The sequence below is a fragment of the Sceloporus occidentalis genome, unplaced genomic scaffold (assembly GCF_023333645.1).
Source record: "Sceloporus occidentalis isolate IW3139 unplaced genomic scaffold, rSceOcc1.0.p SCAF_4, whole genome shotgun sequence".
Classification (NCBI taxonomy): Eukaryota; Metazoa; Chordata; class Lepidosauria; order Squamata; family Phrynosomatidae; genus Sceloporus; species Sceloporus occidentalis.
Genome location: NW_028316984.1, coordinates 29,581,299 through 29,601,088, shown reverse-complemented (window position 1 = coordinate 29,601,088; position 19,790 = coordinate 29,581,299). Strand labels below are relative to the sequence as shown.

Genomic DNA, 19,790 nt, shown 5'->3' with positions numbered 1-19,790 from the left:
TAGGAACGAGTGGTTTGTTGTTATCTATCTGATATTTGATTGGATAGTTGATGTTGATGTTTTTAATTGTTGCCTGCTTATTATAACCAGTTCTATTTTATATTATTAACTATTGTTTTATATGTATTTTGTAGATTGTACGCCATTAGCAGGTTTCATTTTTATTGATTTGATCATTTGTATGTACGTACAGCGCTGTGTACATTTACAGCGCTATAAAAATCAACAACAACAACAATAATAATGTCACGAACATAGACAGTGGACTCTTTCACACGGGAGGCTTACCCATGAGTAAATTCCCATGAAATGGTCATAAATTGTGAAAGAAGCATGATTGGGGTTCACACCCCTATGCGCTTCTCCCGTGAGTAAATCGTCATGGAGCCACCATTTGGCAATAACAGAAGATTACTTGTTGTTTTACTCTTTTGGCCTCTGGAAACACCATCTGTCTGAGAGCCTGGATTTAAATAATGGTGGCAGCATTGAATATAGAAGGGAATTATCCATTAAGAATAGAAGTCACATAAATCCTCATTATGTTCTTTGGGGGCATTTGGGAAGTCCCTGATTTTGGGGTCACAGAGGCAGGGGTCAGGGTAAGGCCTCACTGCAGTGACTACTGTGGAAGGCTTCACCACTGGTGGGTTAAAGGTAGAAATCCCGTATTTGCCCTCAGTGGTGAGGTGTCCTCACAGTTGGTGGCACTGGCAGACTTGTCCAAGTTTAAACATCACAATTGGTGGGATAAGGCCTCAAAAACATTCACATATGAACTGATTACAGCAGTAAGATAAAGGGCAGAATCCTCATATAAAGGATGGAAACCTCACATTTGGTGGCACTGGTGGGATATTCTACGACTCAGAGAAAAAACAATAAAGGGCTTTACAAGGATTCTCCTCATTGGGGTTTCTTTCTACTTTACACCATATCTGATAATATTTTCAACACATTTTAGAAACAGATGGAGGCATACACATTTAATCTAGCATTACCATTTTAGAATAATTGTAAACAAGTTTCCCTCCCTCCCTCTACTAATGTCTTCTTGACTCTTGTTTCAGAGTGCTTTTTTCTCTTTAAAAACATTAAAAAACAGCTCTGGAACAAGCGTTAGTCAACCATGTATACATTATGAATGATTCATAGATTTACTCTAATCCATTCCAAACATAATCTGAAATAAACAGATCAATTTTCAGGACACCTGCTGTGCCCCTGAAAATTGATTTGAACTGAGGAGTGGATTCAGAACAGATCAGATGCTTAGAAGTAAATTATAATATCTGTCATGTGCTTCAGTTGCTCTTATGGTTGTCTCCACTGCCTTCCAACCTCTCTCTGCAAGATACACACAGAGAGTACAAGATGCCAAAGGAAGTAAGAACAATGAGGAAGTGCTCCATTTTTTATAATGATTCATCAACATTTGTAAATCTCATTTTCAGTGTGGAATCTGAGATTAGAAACATTTGAATATAAGGCTGCTGCCACACTGCTGAATGAATGCAGTTTGACACATGCTTTAACTCTCATTGTTCCATTCTATGGAATCTTGAGATCTGTAGCTTGTTGTGACACCAGAATTCTCTGATAGACATGGAGGGACACATTTCCCCATCTATTTCCCTGCATAGGTAATCTACCAAGGTCAACAAAGCAGTCTCTGTCCCATAGCCAGGCCTGAAGCCAGACTGAAATGGAGGTAGATAATCTATTTTATTTAGGAATATCTGGAGTTGTAAGGCCAGCCCATGCTCTAATATCTCCCCGCACCAAAAAAGAGAGATACTGGAGACTGTCTGATAGTTCTCCACTATGGTGGGATCCATGGAGGAGCTTTTCAATAATGGCCTTACCATGACCTTTTTTACACAAAGGTCTGCCTTGCTGTAGTGAGCACTTTAAGTGTCTAGTCAAGTTTGGTTTTGAATTTCTCTTTGATTCAAACATATTAGCACTGTATTAGAGCCATCACCTCTTTGTTCTGATATGCTGCTCACTAAAACATATATTGGAAGTAGCTACAGCACAGGAAACAGCTACAAAATGTTCCTTTCTGACATTAATTTGGCCAGAGTTGATGGGAGATAATTTTTGTTGCAGTTTATTTTTGAATAATTTCCCAAAGATCACAAATGTCTTTATATTTGGGATAAAAAGAACTTAGGCCCAAGACAGACAGATGGGAAGTAGAGTAACGGCACCAATTCTCAAGTTTGGGAGTGCGCACTAACCGCATGCTCCCAAACCCTAGTCCATATAAATGCCGCCATGATGGCGGCCTCCTATCCAAATGGGGCCATCATGATTATGCAAGCACCATGCTTGCATCATTGACATGCCACAGTGCACTAATGGCACAATGATGGTGGCGCCCGTGCGCATCAAAAAGAACCCAGTTTGGCTGCTGCGAGCTCCCTCGGGAGCTAAAACGGACAGCTCCAGCCCGCCCTTTTGGGGTGGTCTATCAAGCCCCTTAGTTTCAAAAATTATATATATATATATATATATGAGAATGCAAAACTGGAAGATTCCCACAATCTGAGTGTGAACATGCAAATTCTTGCAACAACTAGGCATGTTGTTCCCATTTTTCTGAGCATCCCTAGATACTGTGGCAAGTATATGAGGCAATATCCAAGAATCACTGAATTATCTGATATTTTGCACAAAATGTGACAGAAAGGTATGGTGGAATGTTGCAGCAGAAATTTAGATAGATTGGTCTGGACCACAGTTGTGACTCAATCTTAAACAGATTTGCTGGAGGTGGATTCCTATCCTCCAGTGAGCAAACATTATCAAAACAACTCTTTTAGGTTTATAGTACATCTTTGCAGAGAAAGGTTCCCACTAACTAATTTCATTAGGTGGATTCAAGTAACCTTCCCCAGTATGTTCTAGGAATATGGAGGGGGGTCCAGGGACAGGTAGGAAAATCCTAGTTTTATGAGTAAGATAACATTAGTTTCTTGTTGTTGTTGTTGTTGTTGCTACGTGCCTTCAAGTTGTTTCTGACTTATGACAGCCCGATCATGGGGTGTTCCTGGCAGGTTTCTCCAGAGGGGATTTGTCAGTGCAATCCTCTGAGGCAGAGAGAGCGTGACTCGCCCAAGGTCACCCAGTGGGTTTACATGGCCAAGGTGGTATATGAACCATGATCTCCAGAGACATAGTCCAATGGTCAGACCACTACACCATGCTGGCTCTCTCAGTATAACATAAATTTACATGCAATTATTTTAATTTTTCTGTCAATAGACTACAAAGGGGCCTCATTATCTGCAGGCTTGCCATCCACTCATTTAAGCATCCACAGAAGGCATCCCCCATCATCCCAATGGCAGTGCATGCATATAGTCACGCCACCATTAGAAATGAAGGGACTTCAGGACAACAGGGGCTTACCTGAAGTCCCACTGTCTCTAATGGTGGGGCAGCCATGTGCATGCACCACCATCGCGGACACCAGGTCTTGAGGTTCTGCAGTTTACAGTATCCATGTGAAGGGGGTCCCAAACAGATTCCCTGCAGATACTGGGGTCCCACTGTAGGTTCTTTCTTATGATTCCATGAAGAAGGGCATCCAAATTTTCCATTAGACTAAGAAGGAACCCTACATATATCCCAACATACTCCCTGTGCCAGAGAGATTCTGTGCTGATTAATATCCTCCCTCACATGGAGGAGCTCTATGCATATGTACTGGCATGCAGGTCCCTTCTCAAATTTGTTAAATGTACAGCTGGCAGGAACAGAGATGGGAGCATAGTAAAATGGAACAGATGGTAATGACTGCAGCCCTCATATGAACCCTGTTGGTCTGCCTGTTGCATTCAAGTCAATTTGTGAGAAAGCAACACCTGAGGTATTTGTCAGCTTACCTTTTATATGCATGTATGCTTTTTTCTTTTACAACATATAGCACATCCCTGAAAGTTTTAAAGCTGGATAATTCCTGTAAATTAGTTACCATCCTTCTATGATATGTTTTTCCTGTTAATCTTTGAAGACACCTAAACACTGAATCTTTATGAATTATGTCAGAAATTGTTGTTGTTGTTTTTATTTTTTTATTTTTTTGCATAGTTGCTGATTTCCCCTATTTGTTTATCTCAAATTCTTTGATAAAAGCCTGACCCAGAATGCTGGAGCTGAAAAAAACATTTTTTAATAACTCACAAGATCTGACGTGTCCACATACCTAATCATTCATCCATGTGATAAGCTTTTAGCAGAGTATATAAAGGAACCACGCAAAAAGATCTGCTTCCCCATCCCCCAGAGGTACACACTTCAGGATTGAATGCCATGTGTTCAGACTCAGGGAAGACAGTGTGGCAGGTATTCCAAATGAGTAGCTCAGAAGGGATGCCTCCCAGCCTTTGACACCTTTCACAAAACGTGAGAACATGTTTCTGTCGACTGCACAAAGCTGGGGAAGAAAACTTCATGGCCCTTCAGATATTGGTGTACTTCAACCTAGTAGCCTTAGTATTGTTAATGATAAGTGACAAAGGGTTCCCATTCCCTGCCATAAATAAAATCTGCAGTACAGATTCTTTCCAAAGTGTTCTTACTTGATATATGCAACCACTACTATATTATGGTGCACCAACTATGGACCTCCTACCGGCCACCGATGCAACCAGCATTGACCTTAAACTGATTTTGGCCCCAATCAATTTTTTATCCTGTTTGTGTTTAAAGGGTTCAATAGAGTCTTCCTGTTGATTATTTTGCTGCTTTCTATTGTTTTATGATTGTACTGTATTTTACTGTTTTTATTAAATATTTATTGTTTGTCACTAAGATCTTGTGATAAAAAGTGGGCTATAAATATCAAAACAAGTAAGTAAAAATAAAATAAAAGCATTGCCAAGCTTAAAATATTAAAACTTCAAAGAACTGAAGAGATAAACAGTTTGATTACTGTGAGTCATCTTAACTCTTTAATTATACAAAATATGTGAAGAGTTTGACAAAATGCATTTCATGTTACTTCTGTACAGAGCTTTTTGTTGAAATCCAGGTTTTTGTGGAATAGTCCCCTCCTAGCAATCAGATGGATCAAACATTTTATTAGTGTGAATGATAAATGCTTCACTGTATGGAATCGAATATGTGCGGCCCCAAAATTGTGGAAAATATCTATATATTTAGAATTATTGACCTTAACTTGGTGGTATCCAATCTTCTTGGTGAAAATGATACAAGCCAAGTACAAAGGAGAGACAGTGTCACTCTAATGTGTATTATTATGCATGTATACATACACAAGCAACCCCACACACCTATGATTTACCTAATATGTTGTATGACTCTGAGCCAGGAAGCAGGCAGGAACACAGGACTAGAAAGGCAGGAAGGAAGGTAGTCCTATTCTGTGCTGTTGCCAGGCCTATGTGCTTTCCCATTCATGTCTCCTTGTACGCAACCTGTGCCATGCATTTATTGGACACAAACTCCAAAATCTTATTTTCCAGGGCACAGTGTTAAAACAGTCATGACAAATGCTACAAAGTGCAAATATATTCAGCTTATTTAGCTAGCTTACTTAAATGAAATGTGATATGTCAAAAGGCAAATGAACAAAAAGTTGAAGAGAGAAAAAACACAGAAGTGTGGAAGAGAGATACTCACCATTGGTCCTGGCTTTCCTGGCATACCATGAGAACCACGACCTCCCTAAATAATTCAAAACACACACAATTAGGTTATGGAAATTTTTTAAATGTCTATCCCATTTCTTAAAGAAACTATACTAACAATATTGCTTCCATATTTTATTGGTTTCTGCAGCCAGTCGTTTTCAAAAATCTATGAAAAAATGAGTGGTGTTCTAGCTATCCTACCTACACCCCTTTGTTTGAGTATTTGGTGTAACCATCCCTTTTGAAGACAGAAGAAGGTTTCTCTATGCTACAATGATCTTGGCAAATACAAAGTTTGAGGAACACTACTCTCATTTAGTCCCAAAATGCCAATATTACTTTCTGCCCAGAAAATGCTGCTTTCTGCGTCCACAGCAATGTGTGAATGTTGTGCAGAATAAGTCCCAAATAGGCTCATAAGACTACTTGGTCTTTGAAGACTTTCTTGCATTGAGAAGAAAATTATCAAAGTTTTTCATTCCATCCTTCAAGAAAAGGTTTTATAAAGAATTACTTCCCTAGCCTAGATCACCAATGTAACCATGTTAAATCAGAAATAAACCCTGTTGGTTTCAACAAGGTCTACTTATAAGTTTTATTTCTACAGTTTACTGCAATATATATATATAGTCAAGCACTACTGTTTGTTTGTTTGTTTACACTGTAGCACTAGAAAGCCACTAGAACCTCATCAGGCTGTAGAAGTATTTGGCAAAAATGAGTTTTTCAAGAAGCCACCCTTTCATAAAAAGCTTAAAACAAGGAGAGCTATAGATAGTGGGAAATTAGTTATACTGGTTCTACCTGTATTATCCCACTATAAATAACCACTTACTGGAGCACCTTGTGGTCCTATTCGTCCTCGTTCTCCTGCCATTCCTCGAGGACCCTGCAAGCAACAAAACAAGAAGGCCAAGGTTAAGCAGGAAGGAAAGATCATATGGGACATTCTGCACATTAGAAAGAGTTATCTAATATATGTTCCTTAAGATATTGATTCAAAAACTAGACTGGATCTCTATTTGCTCTCATACAGTAATAAAAAAATACTTTCCAGCATGGTAGAGTTAGGCAAATAGGAAGGAAACAATATGCATGACACTCACCAATGGACCAGTTGGACCCATCTGACCAGATGGGCCAGGTTCACCCTAGAAATGTAATAAAAACACATAAATTGCTAAGTAAATTAGATTTTTAAATTTTAGTTTCAGTAATAGGGGAAAACCATGCTTCCATACAGTAGTCCCCCTATCCTCACAGCAGTGAGAAATAAATGAAACCACATATTATTAGCTAGCTGTACAAATCTCTATATCAGGGTAAGGAACTTCAAGCTCTGGTCTTCTACCCTTCCTTAAATGGCTGCAGCCTCTTGTCCATTATACCATCATTGGGTGGTTTTCCAGATTGGAACAAGGTTTTTCCCCCACTCCAAAAGTTTCAAATTCTTCTCTGAAATTCTAGTTACTGGCAGTTAGGAGTTTGTCATTAAAATGTGCAGGTATTTTTGGGATCATACTTTTTGTCTACAGTACACAAGAGGTAAAGATAAAGGTATTCCCTGTTGATAAGGTTGTCAAGTTGTGTCCGACCAAATCGTGCCCATTACCAAGCCAAAGAGCCAGCGTTGTCAGAGACTACTCTGTGATCATGTGGCCAGCATGATTGCACAGAAAGCTATTTACCTTCCAGCCAAAGTGGTACCTATTTATCTACTTGCATTTGCATTCTTTCGAACTGGTAGGTTGGCAGAAGCTGAGACTAGTGATGGGAGCTCACCCCATCATGTGGCACCCGGGCCTCGAACTGCCAACCTGCTGATCTTGAAATCAACAGAGTTGACTGAGCCACCGCATCCCAGTGATCACTTACTATTGCTCCATATCATCTCCGTAAAGTATAGACAGAGCAGATTATCATTTGAAGCTGCCAAAAATGCACTGATCCTCCCCAAATCACATGAGAGGCAGCTTTATGCACGATGAATGCAGTAGCCACCATGTGAAGGCCATTTAGAGCAGTCTTCATTTGCTACATGTAGATCAGAAATTCTTGAAAATTCTTTTAACCACTTCATCTTATGCAATTGCTATCAATACTAAAACACAAGGCTCCGTTCCATCATGGTTTGTTATTGTTGCTGTATACCTTCAAGTCATTTCTGACATATGGCGACCCTAAGGCAAACCTATCATGGGGTTTTCTTAGCAAGTTTTGTTCAGAGGAGGTTTACGATTATCTTCCTCTGAGGTCGAGAGCATGTGACTTCCTCAAGATCTTCCAATGGGGTTCAAGGCCAAGCTGGGAATCAAACCCTACACCATGCCCCATTAAACAATACTCAGATGGGCTACGGAGAAGACAAAAGACCAGAGATTGGAAATCTTCTTTTTAAGATGAATGAATACAATAGGTCCCAGAGCAGCATACTACTGAGCATACTGCTCAGTTATGAATGACCTCAGCATGTCATTACATTCATTCTTCTTAAAAGGAACTTTCTAGGCTCTGCACTGGACAGCATTATGGGTAAGAAGTAGGAGCTGCCTAGCACTCAGTTGGGGGAAAATGGGAGACCAAATATCCCTTTCCTATGTACAATCCATCTTGTACAATCTACAAGTACACAGAACAGGGGATCTTTCTTTTGGGGGTCCAGTGCCCCAGGTTATGAGAAGGTTATGAGAAGGGAACAAATGCTGGAGAGATTTCACTTTGCTCAGTTTGCTGCCTATGGCAGGAGGAATGAGAAAAGCCATCAGCAACACTAATTGAGCTAATCAGACAGTGTCATTATTTACAATGTAGATAAAGACAGTGGTGAGCACTAGCCAATGTCAAAGGAGCAGAATCAGTGGAACCTGGGAAAGACAGTGTGATGGGGGGGGGGGGGGGGCAAAACCAAATATCAGGCTTTGCAGATCCTGGAAAATTTACTATATTTATTTATTCATCCATTCATTTATTGGACCATAATTTCCACAATCCCCTATACAGCCTGGTTCATGGCTAGGCTGGTTGAAGGATTCTGAGAACTGCTATCCAAAAAATTACTTTTCCAAGTTCTGGGGCTTTGCTGTTTCAAAGTCCATTTTTTCATGATATTTTGTTTCACCAAACTTCTAATTACAGAAAACGCAATTTAGTTCTAACCTCACACACCTCCATCCATTCTTACCTTAGATCCTGTGGCTCCAATTTCACCTTTTGGGCCTTCAAGTCCTTTATGTCCCTGTGATATAAATGCAACCAATTGGAAGATTAATTAATTGAAGAGGAAGACGAGGAAGAGGAAGAGGGAGGGAGGGGAAGAAAGAAAAAAGGACTCTTGGAGTAAAACATATTTACACTTACCCTATGGCCCTTTAATCCTGGAAGACCAGGTGCACCAGGAAAACCTCGCGCACCCTGAAACAGGAGAAAACAACTCACAGTTACATAGCTGCCCATTTCATTTTCACTGACGTTCTTAAAGCACCAGGATTTTCATCCTGTCTCAGCTCTGTATCAAGGTACAAGACTTCTTATACAGCTTTGGATCTTTGGTCCATAAAGTCCATTATCATTTGCACAGATTGGCTATGCTTCTACACAGTTTAAGCTAAGAGCTTTTCCAGCCTGATTTAAAGAAGCCAGATTTTAAATGTGTGAGTTTTCCATACAAAGCATGTACAGAACAACTGCCTTTCTCCAAGAGTGTTAGATATGGTGACATAGGCCTTGTACAACTCTCTTTTTACATTCATGTAATAATGAACATAATAATATATTCTGATCTAGTGCTCACTCACATTCTCTTTGGCATTCCTCAGTCTGGTAATAAATACAGTGCGCCCGCGCCATAACATGGGCGCACTATACGCAGCTTTCAGCTTACGCTGAAGCTCCGTGGCAAAAAAAAAGAATGGTGCATGCACCCATGGTATGCACACTCTGCCGTACCACGAGGGCTCAAGCATATGCATTTTTCGTCTTATGCGGGGGGGGGGGGGACCTGAATGGTTCCCTTGCATAAGGTGAGGGTCCACTGTAAATAAGATATACTGGCAAATAGATGGATAGACAGGCAGACAGATATAGAAATAAATATCCAGTATCTACATCTATTTTTCTTACTGCTACAAGACAAAAAAGGTTGGGGAGGAGGCACTCCAAACTCTAGAAATAAAATTTATTCTCTGCCCAGTGTATTTTAAGAAAAAGTCCACCCTTGGGGCACAATAAACTACATACTCAAGAAACAGGAAAATGCAAATAAAACATAAACAAAATACATTCTCTTCATTCCATATTGAACGAATATCCAACATAAGTTATCAATTTACTTTTGATTGCTTTTTAAAAAAAAACAGCAAGATTTAAAAATGTTTAAAGAAGTGAATCCAAAAAGATGTAAAAGAAAAAAAACCAAATTAAGAACAGAACACATAAAAACTATTTCTGAAAACTAAGAACCTGGGGAAAAAACAGGGTCATATTGTCTTATTTCTAGCTTTTCAGTTTTTAATTTAGTTTTGCTATATACTTATCAATGTTTATTCATTTTAAGTCCTTCCTGCAATTGTTAACAAAAAGGGAATTTGATAACTTTTGCTTGGTATTCATGTAGCATGGGTTTCTGAGACTACATTTTGCTTGATTATGCTTCATTTTAATTATCCCAATGTATGTTTTTAAAATATATCTGCAGAGTCCATGAAGAAGGACTTTCTCCATGAACTTCATCAAGCCTAGAATAAATTTCATTTCCATCTCCCCCCACTTTTTTTTTAAGGCTTTCCCCCCTTTTTAGCTTCTTGTAGCATCAGAGAAATACACTGTGATAACTGCTATGTAACTATTAGATGGTCTAAAATAGAGATTTTGTAAAAATAATGATGATGATAATAATAATAACACTTGTTGATGCCATTTAAATGGTATAAATGAGTCTATGATCCATTTTTCAACTCTGATTTCTTTGGCAACAGTAGCATCACTGGGGGAGGGGGTGCAGGAGTTTAGACTGCACTGGGTGACACCCCAGAAGGGGGGTGACACCCAGTTAGCCTCCCACCCCTGCAGATGCTGCCCACTCCTGTGCGGGTGCTCCTTATTGGCTGCTCAGGTGCTTTACAGGCCTCCACAGAGGCCCCTTGGGCCCATGCAGCTGCAGCTCCATCCATGGGGGCGCTTTTGGCCCACACAGATGCTCCTCTAGCTGTATGGGTGCCATTTCCGGCTGCATGGGTGCCATTTCCAGCCACACGGCTGCAACTGCGGTCACGTGGGCACTCTTTCAGCCCGGCAAGTTCCCCTCTGGCCACAAGGGTGCTGTTTCTGGCCATGTGGGTGCCCCTCCAAACGTGCGGGCACTCTTTTGGCCCGCACAGGTGAAATCTAGCCATATGGGCACTGTTTCCAGCTGCGCAGGTGTTGTTTCTGGCCATGTGGATGCCTCTCTGGCCATGCGAGTGCCATTTCCACCTGCATGGGTGTGCCTCAAGGCCCGTGCAGGCACTCCCATGTGCCCCCCATCCTTGGAGGTCCCACTAGAAGTCCTGCCCTCCAGAGGTCCTTCCCCCGGAGGTCCCACCCCACACACAAGGTGACACCCGGTGTGGGATCGCCACTATGTGGCACCAGCATTTTAATGCAGGATTTGTTCTTGTTAATGCACATACTGGAGATCCTGGGAATCCAACTTCTCCAGGCTGTCCTGACCTCCCAGCTTCACCCTAAACAAAGTAAACAGAAATATCATAAACATTCAGATTTATTTTAATATTCAGATGTTTAAAAATTACACCTTTCAGATTCTAGGTTATCCTAGGCTACAAATCTAACAAATCTCAGGGCTTATAAGAAAGTACCATAACAATTTTGAAGCCACAGCATCTCATTAGCTCTCTCATACACACACACAATCCACCCCATGAATTCAAAGTGTTTATGCATGTGTGCATGTGTGTGTGTGTGTGTGTAAACGTTAATGAGTGAATGGGTTCACATATGTATACATATTGTGGGTGTGGGTATCCTGATTCCTCCTTCTGAAGCCGCCCATGAGAATATGTAGGTTTTTACACTTTTTAGAAACAATTTTTTGGAGGAGATGGAGGAGATTACAGAAAGAGGAAGGTAATTATTGGCCTTACTCTACAACTGATGAGTAGCTATGTCTCCTGCTAATACAACGTGACCTTTAGATTCAAATAAGTGTTTTCAGCTACTTCTATTACAATTAAAATAGAGTAACAAAGATCAGGGCTGTCTCTGTGGTGACTCTTTCCCTCTAGTTCTCTCTGACAAAGAAACATTATTTTAATGCTTTTCTGATGATGTTTTAAACATCTATAAAGACATATTTGCTTAAGAAAGCTTTTGCTTTGTAGGTGACAGTTGTTTTGACATAACAGTCTCTGGCTATTCTTCATTCATTTTGGCTATTCTATACTCATACAATTTCTATTTTGTTTATTTTATTATGTGATCTCATAACACAGATGGCAAGTTGTTGGCAAAATTGTTGGACAAACATTTTTAAACTTACATCTTCACCAGGTTTTCCAGGAGGACCCTCTGGACCACGAACACCAGCTGGACCCTAGCAAATTTTTAAAAATGCTTAAAATTAACAAATTGAGCAATTCTTGAGGGGGAAATATAGATAACCTCAGCTGAAAGATCAGATATATTGATATTCAGATAATAATAGCATCTACTAACTCTAAAGGGAGTTGTCAACACATATCCCAAGAAGATCGGTCCACATATCCTTTAAAACCATAGTACAACTGCAAGGATTTAAAATGTAATTGTCTAATCCACTACATTTTCCGCAGCCCTTAAGAGGCATGTCAAAATGACCTTACCATTGGTCCTGGTTCCCCGGGTTCACCTGGTGGGCCGGGTGGGCCTCTACCACCCTAAAACAGAACACATATCGATTATGACTTGTGAAAATCAGTTAGTAAAAAGAAATGACATGGACATTAACATGGTAAATAATCCACCGAATGAACTTTAAGATTTTAGAGAGACAGAGACAGACAGAGAGAGAGAGTACACATACACACACACAGACACACAGACACACACACACACACATAATATCAGCGCATATATTATATCTCAGCAAATATTGTATCTAGGATTGAGTTCCATAATACAAAGAGTCAGTTTGTTGTTGTTGCATGTCTTCAAGTTGCTTCTGACATATGGAGACCCTAACATGACCCTATCGTGGGGTTTTCTTGAAAAGATTTGTTCATAGGTGGATTGCCCTTGCCCTCCCTGTGACTTGCCCACAGTCACCCAATGGGCTTCATGGCCAAGCTAAGAATTGAACTATAGAATCACAGAATCATAGGAGTTTATCACAGAGAGGTCCTTGCATGTGCTAAACATCATGCAACTGCCCCCAAACATCAAGCAAGTGCCATGGGTGTGATCCCACATGGCGCTACAGAAGTGGAATCACAGCTATCGCTCCATTCCCGTCATGCACTCGTAACCGGGGGAGCCTCCTGGAGTGCTTTTCTTATTAACGATTTATCCCTATAATAAGAAAAGCGCTCCAGGAGGGTCCCCCGGTTATGAGTGCATAACGGGAATGGAGCGGGAGCCGCGATTCCACTTCCGTAGCACCATGGGGGATCACACCCATGGCACTTGTGTGATGTTTGGGGGGGCGCTTGCATGACGTTTAGCACACGAAAGGACTTCCATGTGATAAACTCCATAGAGTTGAAAGAGACCACGAGGGCCATCCAGTCCAACCCCCTGCCATGCAGGAAATCACAATCAACGTATCCCCAACAGGTGGCTATCCAGCCTCTGTTTAAAAACTTCCAAAGCAGGAGACTCCACCACCCTCTGTGGGAGTGTGTTCCACTGTCGAACAGCTCTGACTGTCAAGAAGTTCCTCCTAATGTTGAGGTGGAATCTATTTTCCTGTAGCTTGCATCCATTGTTCCATGTTCTAGTCTCTGAAGAAGCAGAAAACAAGCTACCCTATCACCCTTTAATCTTCTTCTCCAGGCTAAACATACCCAGCTCCCTAAGTCTTTCCTCATAAGGTATGGTTTCCAACCCTGGTCAAAACAAGAACAGGTTTTCTTTTCAAAAACCAAAGACAGGTAGGTGCCAACTCTACAATCTAGTCTGCAACTGAAGCTTTACTAAAATTAAGTTAATGAATCTCTATTATGTAATTGCAGTCAATGAATTATTCATAGCATCAATCTAAAAAGGATGAGCCAAGTTCCCATGACAATCTTAAACAGAGCTCAGGGTGGTCAATGCTTAGCTGGAGGACCATCCACAAGACACATGTCAGCAGCTATGAGTTTCTTGAAGGAGGAATGTGATGTAACAGTGGTTATAAATAAATATTCTATAAAAACAAAATCAGTGCTAAATTGGTTTGCGGTAATGAGAAAAGCAATGACTGCTATATTCAACACTATGGCCTATCCACATTGCAGAAATAATCCAGTTTGACACCAGTTTAACATGGCTCAATGCTATGAAATTCTGGGAACTGTAGTTCCGTGAGACATTTAGCCTTCTCTGTGTGGGAGCTGTGGTGCCACAACAAACTACAGCTCCCTGAATTCCATAGCACTGAGACATGGCAGTTAAAGTGGTGTCAAACTGGATTATTTCTGCAGTTCTGATGCAGCCTGAGAAATATATATTATTAATTAAACTATACATTTTTTAGGAGGAAGGAACTGGAAAAACCATCACTTGCCTACAAAAACTATGAAATTTGTGGGGTTGACAGGCAACTTGAAGGAATATACATACACATGCAGGTGACTTGGAAGGAAATTAGGCAAAAGAACCCAACAAAAAGCAATACCTTTTGAATAACTTATTGAACAGTTGACATCTGAAAATGCTAAACTGATGTAATGAATGTATACTATACAGACATAATGGTAAACTATGGTTCATTGTTACGGGAATGGTCAATGGAAATTGAGTGCAATCAACACTCCAGTATGGCCACAGAATAAAAAATGAAACGTTTTGCTTTCATTTAGTATTATTAGTACTGACAGCTTGTTGCTGCATTTGAACTCACATAAACTGTGGATAAGCTTTATCATAGTTTCCTGCCTCAAACCTTTTACTGCAAAACTAGCTTGGCTTATTTCAAGAAACAGATAAGATTAGTTACACTTAAGGCTTGGATGTAAAAACCAAGGTTTAGTTAAGGAAAAAAGAAAATGAAAACTTTCAGTTTCTGCCTTACAGAGAATGGGACGGGAAGGTAAGAAGCACCAAACTCAATGGGTGGATATAGTGCTCCAGGTTTCAGTTTGAATTCTATCCAATGTGCTGAACCTCATCTAAAAAACAGGTTCAGCACTATGAGCAGCTCCTGCACTTTCAGGCTAAAACTGGAACGTATTCACTGTCCATTGAACATGGAACAATCCACTTCCCTTCTGGGTGGAAGAGGAAGCCCATCATAAAAAGCCATCATTGTTATTATTATTTTCAAAACATTATGTTTTATTCATGTATGAAACCTTTGAGTGAAACAACTTACTGGTTGTCCTGAAAGACCTTGAGGCCCTCTTGGACCCACAGGACCCTGGAGGTGGGTGGTAAAGAAAGAGTTATTAAACACACGTAACAGGCTATTCAGAAACATTTGATTGCAGTAATCCCCCCCCCCCCTGGCTCAGCCACAGTCTAGTTTTCTGTATAGATCAAGGGTGGGCAATTTCCAGGAATCATGCTAGGATATGCCAAGGGTTCAGACCCATGAAACTGCCTTTTCTGGCTCCCTCGATCCATTTTGGCCTCCTGTCAAAAGGGGGGGGGGGGGCTTTAAAAGCCAGTGGCATTTTGAGGGTCCTCTGGGTATATTATGTGCTTTTAAAAAAAAAAAACATTATCCCTTCATCCTCCATCTTTTATCTTTTACACTACCTGGACTCCACCTGAAATTTTTTTATCTCATTTTAGTGTATTTGTACATTAATGTTTTAAATTTTTCTTTTTTGGTTTAATCTCTTTTTAGGACTCGATTGTATTTTTATGTTGCGGGGAGGGTTGGGGATTTTGGAATTTTTAATGCATTTCTCTTTAATTGTATGTTACTTAACTGCTATAATCCGCTTGGATTCCCTAAGATTAAGTGGAATATAAATAATAATAATAATAATAATAATAATAATTATTATTATTATTATTATTATTAGTCCCCAGACCTGTTTTATGCTCAGAATGGCTTTTTACTTTTTTTAAAAAAATGGTGGCTCAGGCATCTGAGAGATACAAATATGACCTTGGGAATGAACTTGTCCATTTCCAAAGTACAGTGGTCCCTTCTCTTACGAAGGGCATCCGTTCCGGACCCCCCCCCCCCACATCCATGTAAGGGAAATTCCGCAGATGCTCAAGCCCCATTAAAGATAATGGGGCTTGTGCCCACAGCGGCGTGCAGCAGCGCGCCACAGGTGCACACACCATTGCTTTTTCAGGCACACAGCACCACTTCTTCTACTGAGGCTTCCAGTGTATGCTGGAAGCCGCGTATGATGAGGACGCACTGTAGATAGTATTATTTAAGTTGTATATTTAGGAGCATTAAAATGTGACTTGAACAAATTATATAATATTTATAATATTGCATACAAAAATGATAAAATCATGTTTTATATGCAGATGCAGATAACAATAAAAACTTGCTTTTTAAACACATATATTAATTAAATGTAAGCCTATACTGGTCTACTCAGAAGTAAGTCCTTTGAGGAAGTCTTATCTAACAGTGCAATACTATACTTTCTGATCAGAAGCAAGGACCGCTGCATTCTGGGTCGCTTTTAGTTGGGAATAAAGATGTGCCAAAGAGGATCCAAAACATGTCAAAAATCCCCCCCCCCCCCAGTGAGCACTGGAGGTGGCAAATGTTTTACAATGTTCAGGGTTACATGCATGGTGGGATGGTGTTAAAACATCTCTAGTGGGGGCAATTTACCCTCAACAGTTGTCCACCTAGGCTTAGTTTAACCAAATAGTCGTACAATCCTATGAGTAACCTCCTGAACAGAATGGAACAATTCTAATATGCATCTGTGGGTTTGTGCTGTCAATGCTACAATTTCATGCATGGTTAATTGGGAGTAAATCACCACAGAAATTAGGAATTATTTTTCAGTAAACATGCATTAGCTGGGCTTCAGAACTGAAATAACCCATTAAACCATTGCTATTGTTGCTTCCAAACCAATTTCTCACAGAATACTTCATTTCTGAAGCTGTTTTTTAAAAAACACATAGGAAATGAGATCTAATAACAAAAACTCTCAGGCCACAATCCAGACAGCTGCTCTATACATACTCAAGGGCACTTAACGGTTTTCTTTGAAAAAGGCAGTCAGTTCAAAAGTCTCCTTTCAAAAGTGGTTTGTTTTGTAACACTGGAACCATTTTTTAAGAAATACAAATCAAAAGCCTAGTACATACAGAGGACTGATTGTATTTTTCTCTGGATTGTGGGCTGTAACACAAATGTATAACCTAATAATCAAAAAGTGTGAATGTACTGCAGAAAAACAATGACAAAAGCTTTTCTTTACTATCTACACCAAGGATGGGAATTGTTTGGTTCACTGGTTCCATGTGGTCCTTCGAAGGGTGGGCTTAGGGACCCTCCTAGGCACCCCTTTGCCTTTTACAGACTCATCAAAAACATTTTCACCCCAAAAGTAAAATCCATCATTTCCAGGCTGCACCAAAAATGGAAGTGCATAGCCTCCTAGGCTCCTAAGCACACCTGAAATACAAAATATGCAGACGACCTGCACTCAAAAACAAAGCAGATGCTTCCGTGCATTGCTGAGATCAGTGAAAAAAGTCCATTGCCATGTTTTGCCGTAACCACTACAAACCGAGATCTGGTTGACATGAACAAGAGTAAAAGATTATCCACGTCAAGGCATACATGTTATGGAACTCCCTACTCTGGGGGGGTGGGGTTCCATCTAGACTCCTCTTGATTTTATGCATAACTTGTTGAAAACCTCTGCTTGTTTTTGTTGGTTGTTTTAGAAGGCTTTTAGCCAACCTGGACACTATTTTCAAAGTCAGGATAGAAATCTCATAAAAGGGAGAGAATGAGAGAGGGAGATGTTCTTACCACAGCACCAGGCATGAATCCCATCTGACCAGCAAGTCCAGATTTCTCATCTAGTCCTGCCATCTGAGATGTAAATGGCTGTTAACATAAGAACATTTACCATTAGAATTAAGATAAATCCTAGAAACATGGTATTTTTATATAAAAATCATGGGCAAGGTGATAGGAAGGTAAACCTTTCATGAATAATTGCTGGAATCATTTCACTTAAAACCGGTCATTTTCATCAGTGGAATGAAAATGAGATGACAGGCACAGAGATCCTCATTTATATTACTTTTAGAAGCACAAGAAACAATTATACTTCAGCTTCCATTAGGCTTACTATATTACAAACACAAGGACAAGCATTGAGAGAAATGGCAAGCGCGTAGCATCTCTCTGTTTAAATATATAGGGAAATATTGAAAACAAGTGAGAAAGACCACAATTGCATAATTGCTTTTTTCATCAAAACTGTGCTTATGTTCTTGGAATTAAAGGGAAGACACACATCCAAATTTGGGCTGCAATATTATATACACTAACCTGGGAAGAGGCTCTGCACAGGACTGCACTGATTATCTAATAGTCATTGCAAGTGAAGTAACTTTCCTTATCTTCCTCCACACACATCCCCTGTATGTTGTATTTAAAAGGAGATGTTGACTGGGGCTCAGACATTTCCTGCTCTAATTCTGATTCTCTCCCTAGCTCCTCCTAACTGAACAGGACAATCCCACATTCAGATAATGTGTGTTGTATGCCTTCAAGTCATTTCTGACTTATGGAGACCCTAAGGCTCCATCATGGGGGTTTCTTGGCAAGATTTGTTTAGAGGAGGTTTGCCATTGCCTCTGAGGTTGAGACTGTGTGCCTTGCCAAGATCATCCAGTGAGTTTCATGACTAAGCTGGGAACTGAACCCCAGTCTCTAAGAGTCATAGTCCAACATCAAACCACTGCGCCACACTGTCCCTTGAGAGATTTCTTGTGCTGCCATGACACAAATGAATTTGTAGAACACCCTAGCCAGGATCGCTTGCTCTGAGGACACTTTGGAGAACCAGACTGATGGCTTCCCATCTACTATGTGTGATGTAGCCCAAGAGTGGCTAGGAGTGGTCAATGGTAGAAGTTTTCCAGCAGCCAGTGCTTCACCATACCTCATGTTCTTCTGCCTGAGGTAAGCACCTCACTTTGTCTGAAAGGAGACCTGGCTTTGCCTCCTGAACAGAAGCCTAACTTTGCAGCTGTTAAATATATATTCATTTATAGGCTTTCTTTAAAGATAACTGTTCCAAAGCTCATTAATCATTTGTGTTTCAAAATGCATTCTCCCACTGCCTGCATCTCACTTGTTTCCAAAGGTATACCAAGTTTAATTAAAAGGAAAATGTCTCATCCCCTCATTGAGCTTTGGGGTTGAAGAATGTGAGGAATGAGCCTGAATTAAATTATCACTGCCTTAACCTTGCCATCTATCAAGCTCACAAGAATAATAACATTGTCCTCACTCAAGGATGCAACACAGAGATCAAGAATTTCAAGCTTAATTAAAAAGGAACAATTTCTAATTAAAGCAGCACTAATTCAAGTTTCTGCAAAGTCACAATGGCCTGAGGTAAGTATTAATGTATGTACATATTTAAACCACTGTTCATTATACTCATACATGCCACAGTTGTGGCACTGCAAAAATACCAACAACCTGGCTCTCCAGATGGGCACCACTTATAAAAGGTTATAGGTCAGGTGTCAGCAAAGCACCTCACTCTTTTTAGGAAAATGGATATCAGATATCAATTTTGCAGCCTTAAGGAAATCAGCATTTCACCCTCCGAACCTGTGACTTTTTGAAATTGCTTGGAATTCAAGATTTCGGCATGCTGTATACTATTTTGTTTGTATCATCCATTGGCTCCATATGCTCACACGGTTTTAAGCTTCCAAAATATACAAAGAAGAATAGAATTTGGTGGGATGGAGGAGGAGTAAAAT

General features: G+C 40.2%; 1 protein-coding gene across 1 annotated transcript in view; it reads right to left on the bottom strand.

The window, feature by feature from the left end:
- COL5A2 (collagen type V alpha 2 chain) overlaps positions 1 to 19,790 on the bottom strand; it is a 174,939-nt gene that overhangs the window by 55,799 nt on the left and 99,350 nt on the right. The window contains exons 8-17 of the mRNA XM_089519615.1: positions 17,812 to 17,889; positions 15,211 to 15,255; positions 12,521 to 12,574; positions 12,199 to 12,252; positions 11,330 to 11,383; positions 9,021 to 9,074; positions 8,845 to 8,898; positions 6,770 to 6,814; positions 6,499 to 6,552; positions 5,653 to 5,697 (exon numbers count right to left, since the gene is read on the bottom strand). Coding sequence (XP_089375741.1) covers positions 5,653 to 5,697; positions 6,499 to 6,552; positions 6,770 to 6,814; positions 8,845 to 8,898; positions 9,021 to 9,074; positions 11,330 to 11,383; positions 12,199 to 12,252; positions 12,521 to 12,574; positions 15,211 to 15,255; positions 17,812 to 17,889 — 537 coding nt within the window. The remainder of the gene's footprint in view (positions 1 to 5,652; positions 5,698 to 6,498; positions 6,553 to 6,769; positions 6,815 to 8,844; positions 8,899 to 9,020; positions 9,075 to 11,329; positions 11,384 to 12,198; positions 12,253 to 12,520; positions 12,575 to 15,210; positions 15,256 to 17,811; positions 17,890 to 19,790) is intronic.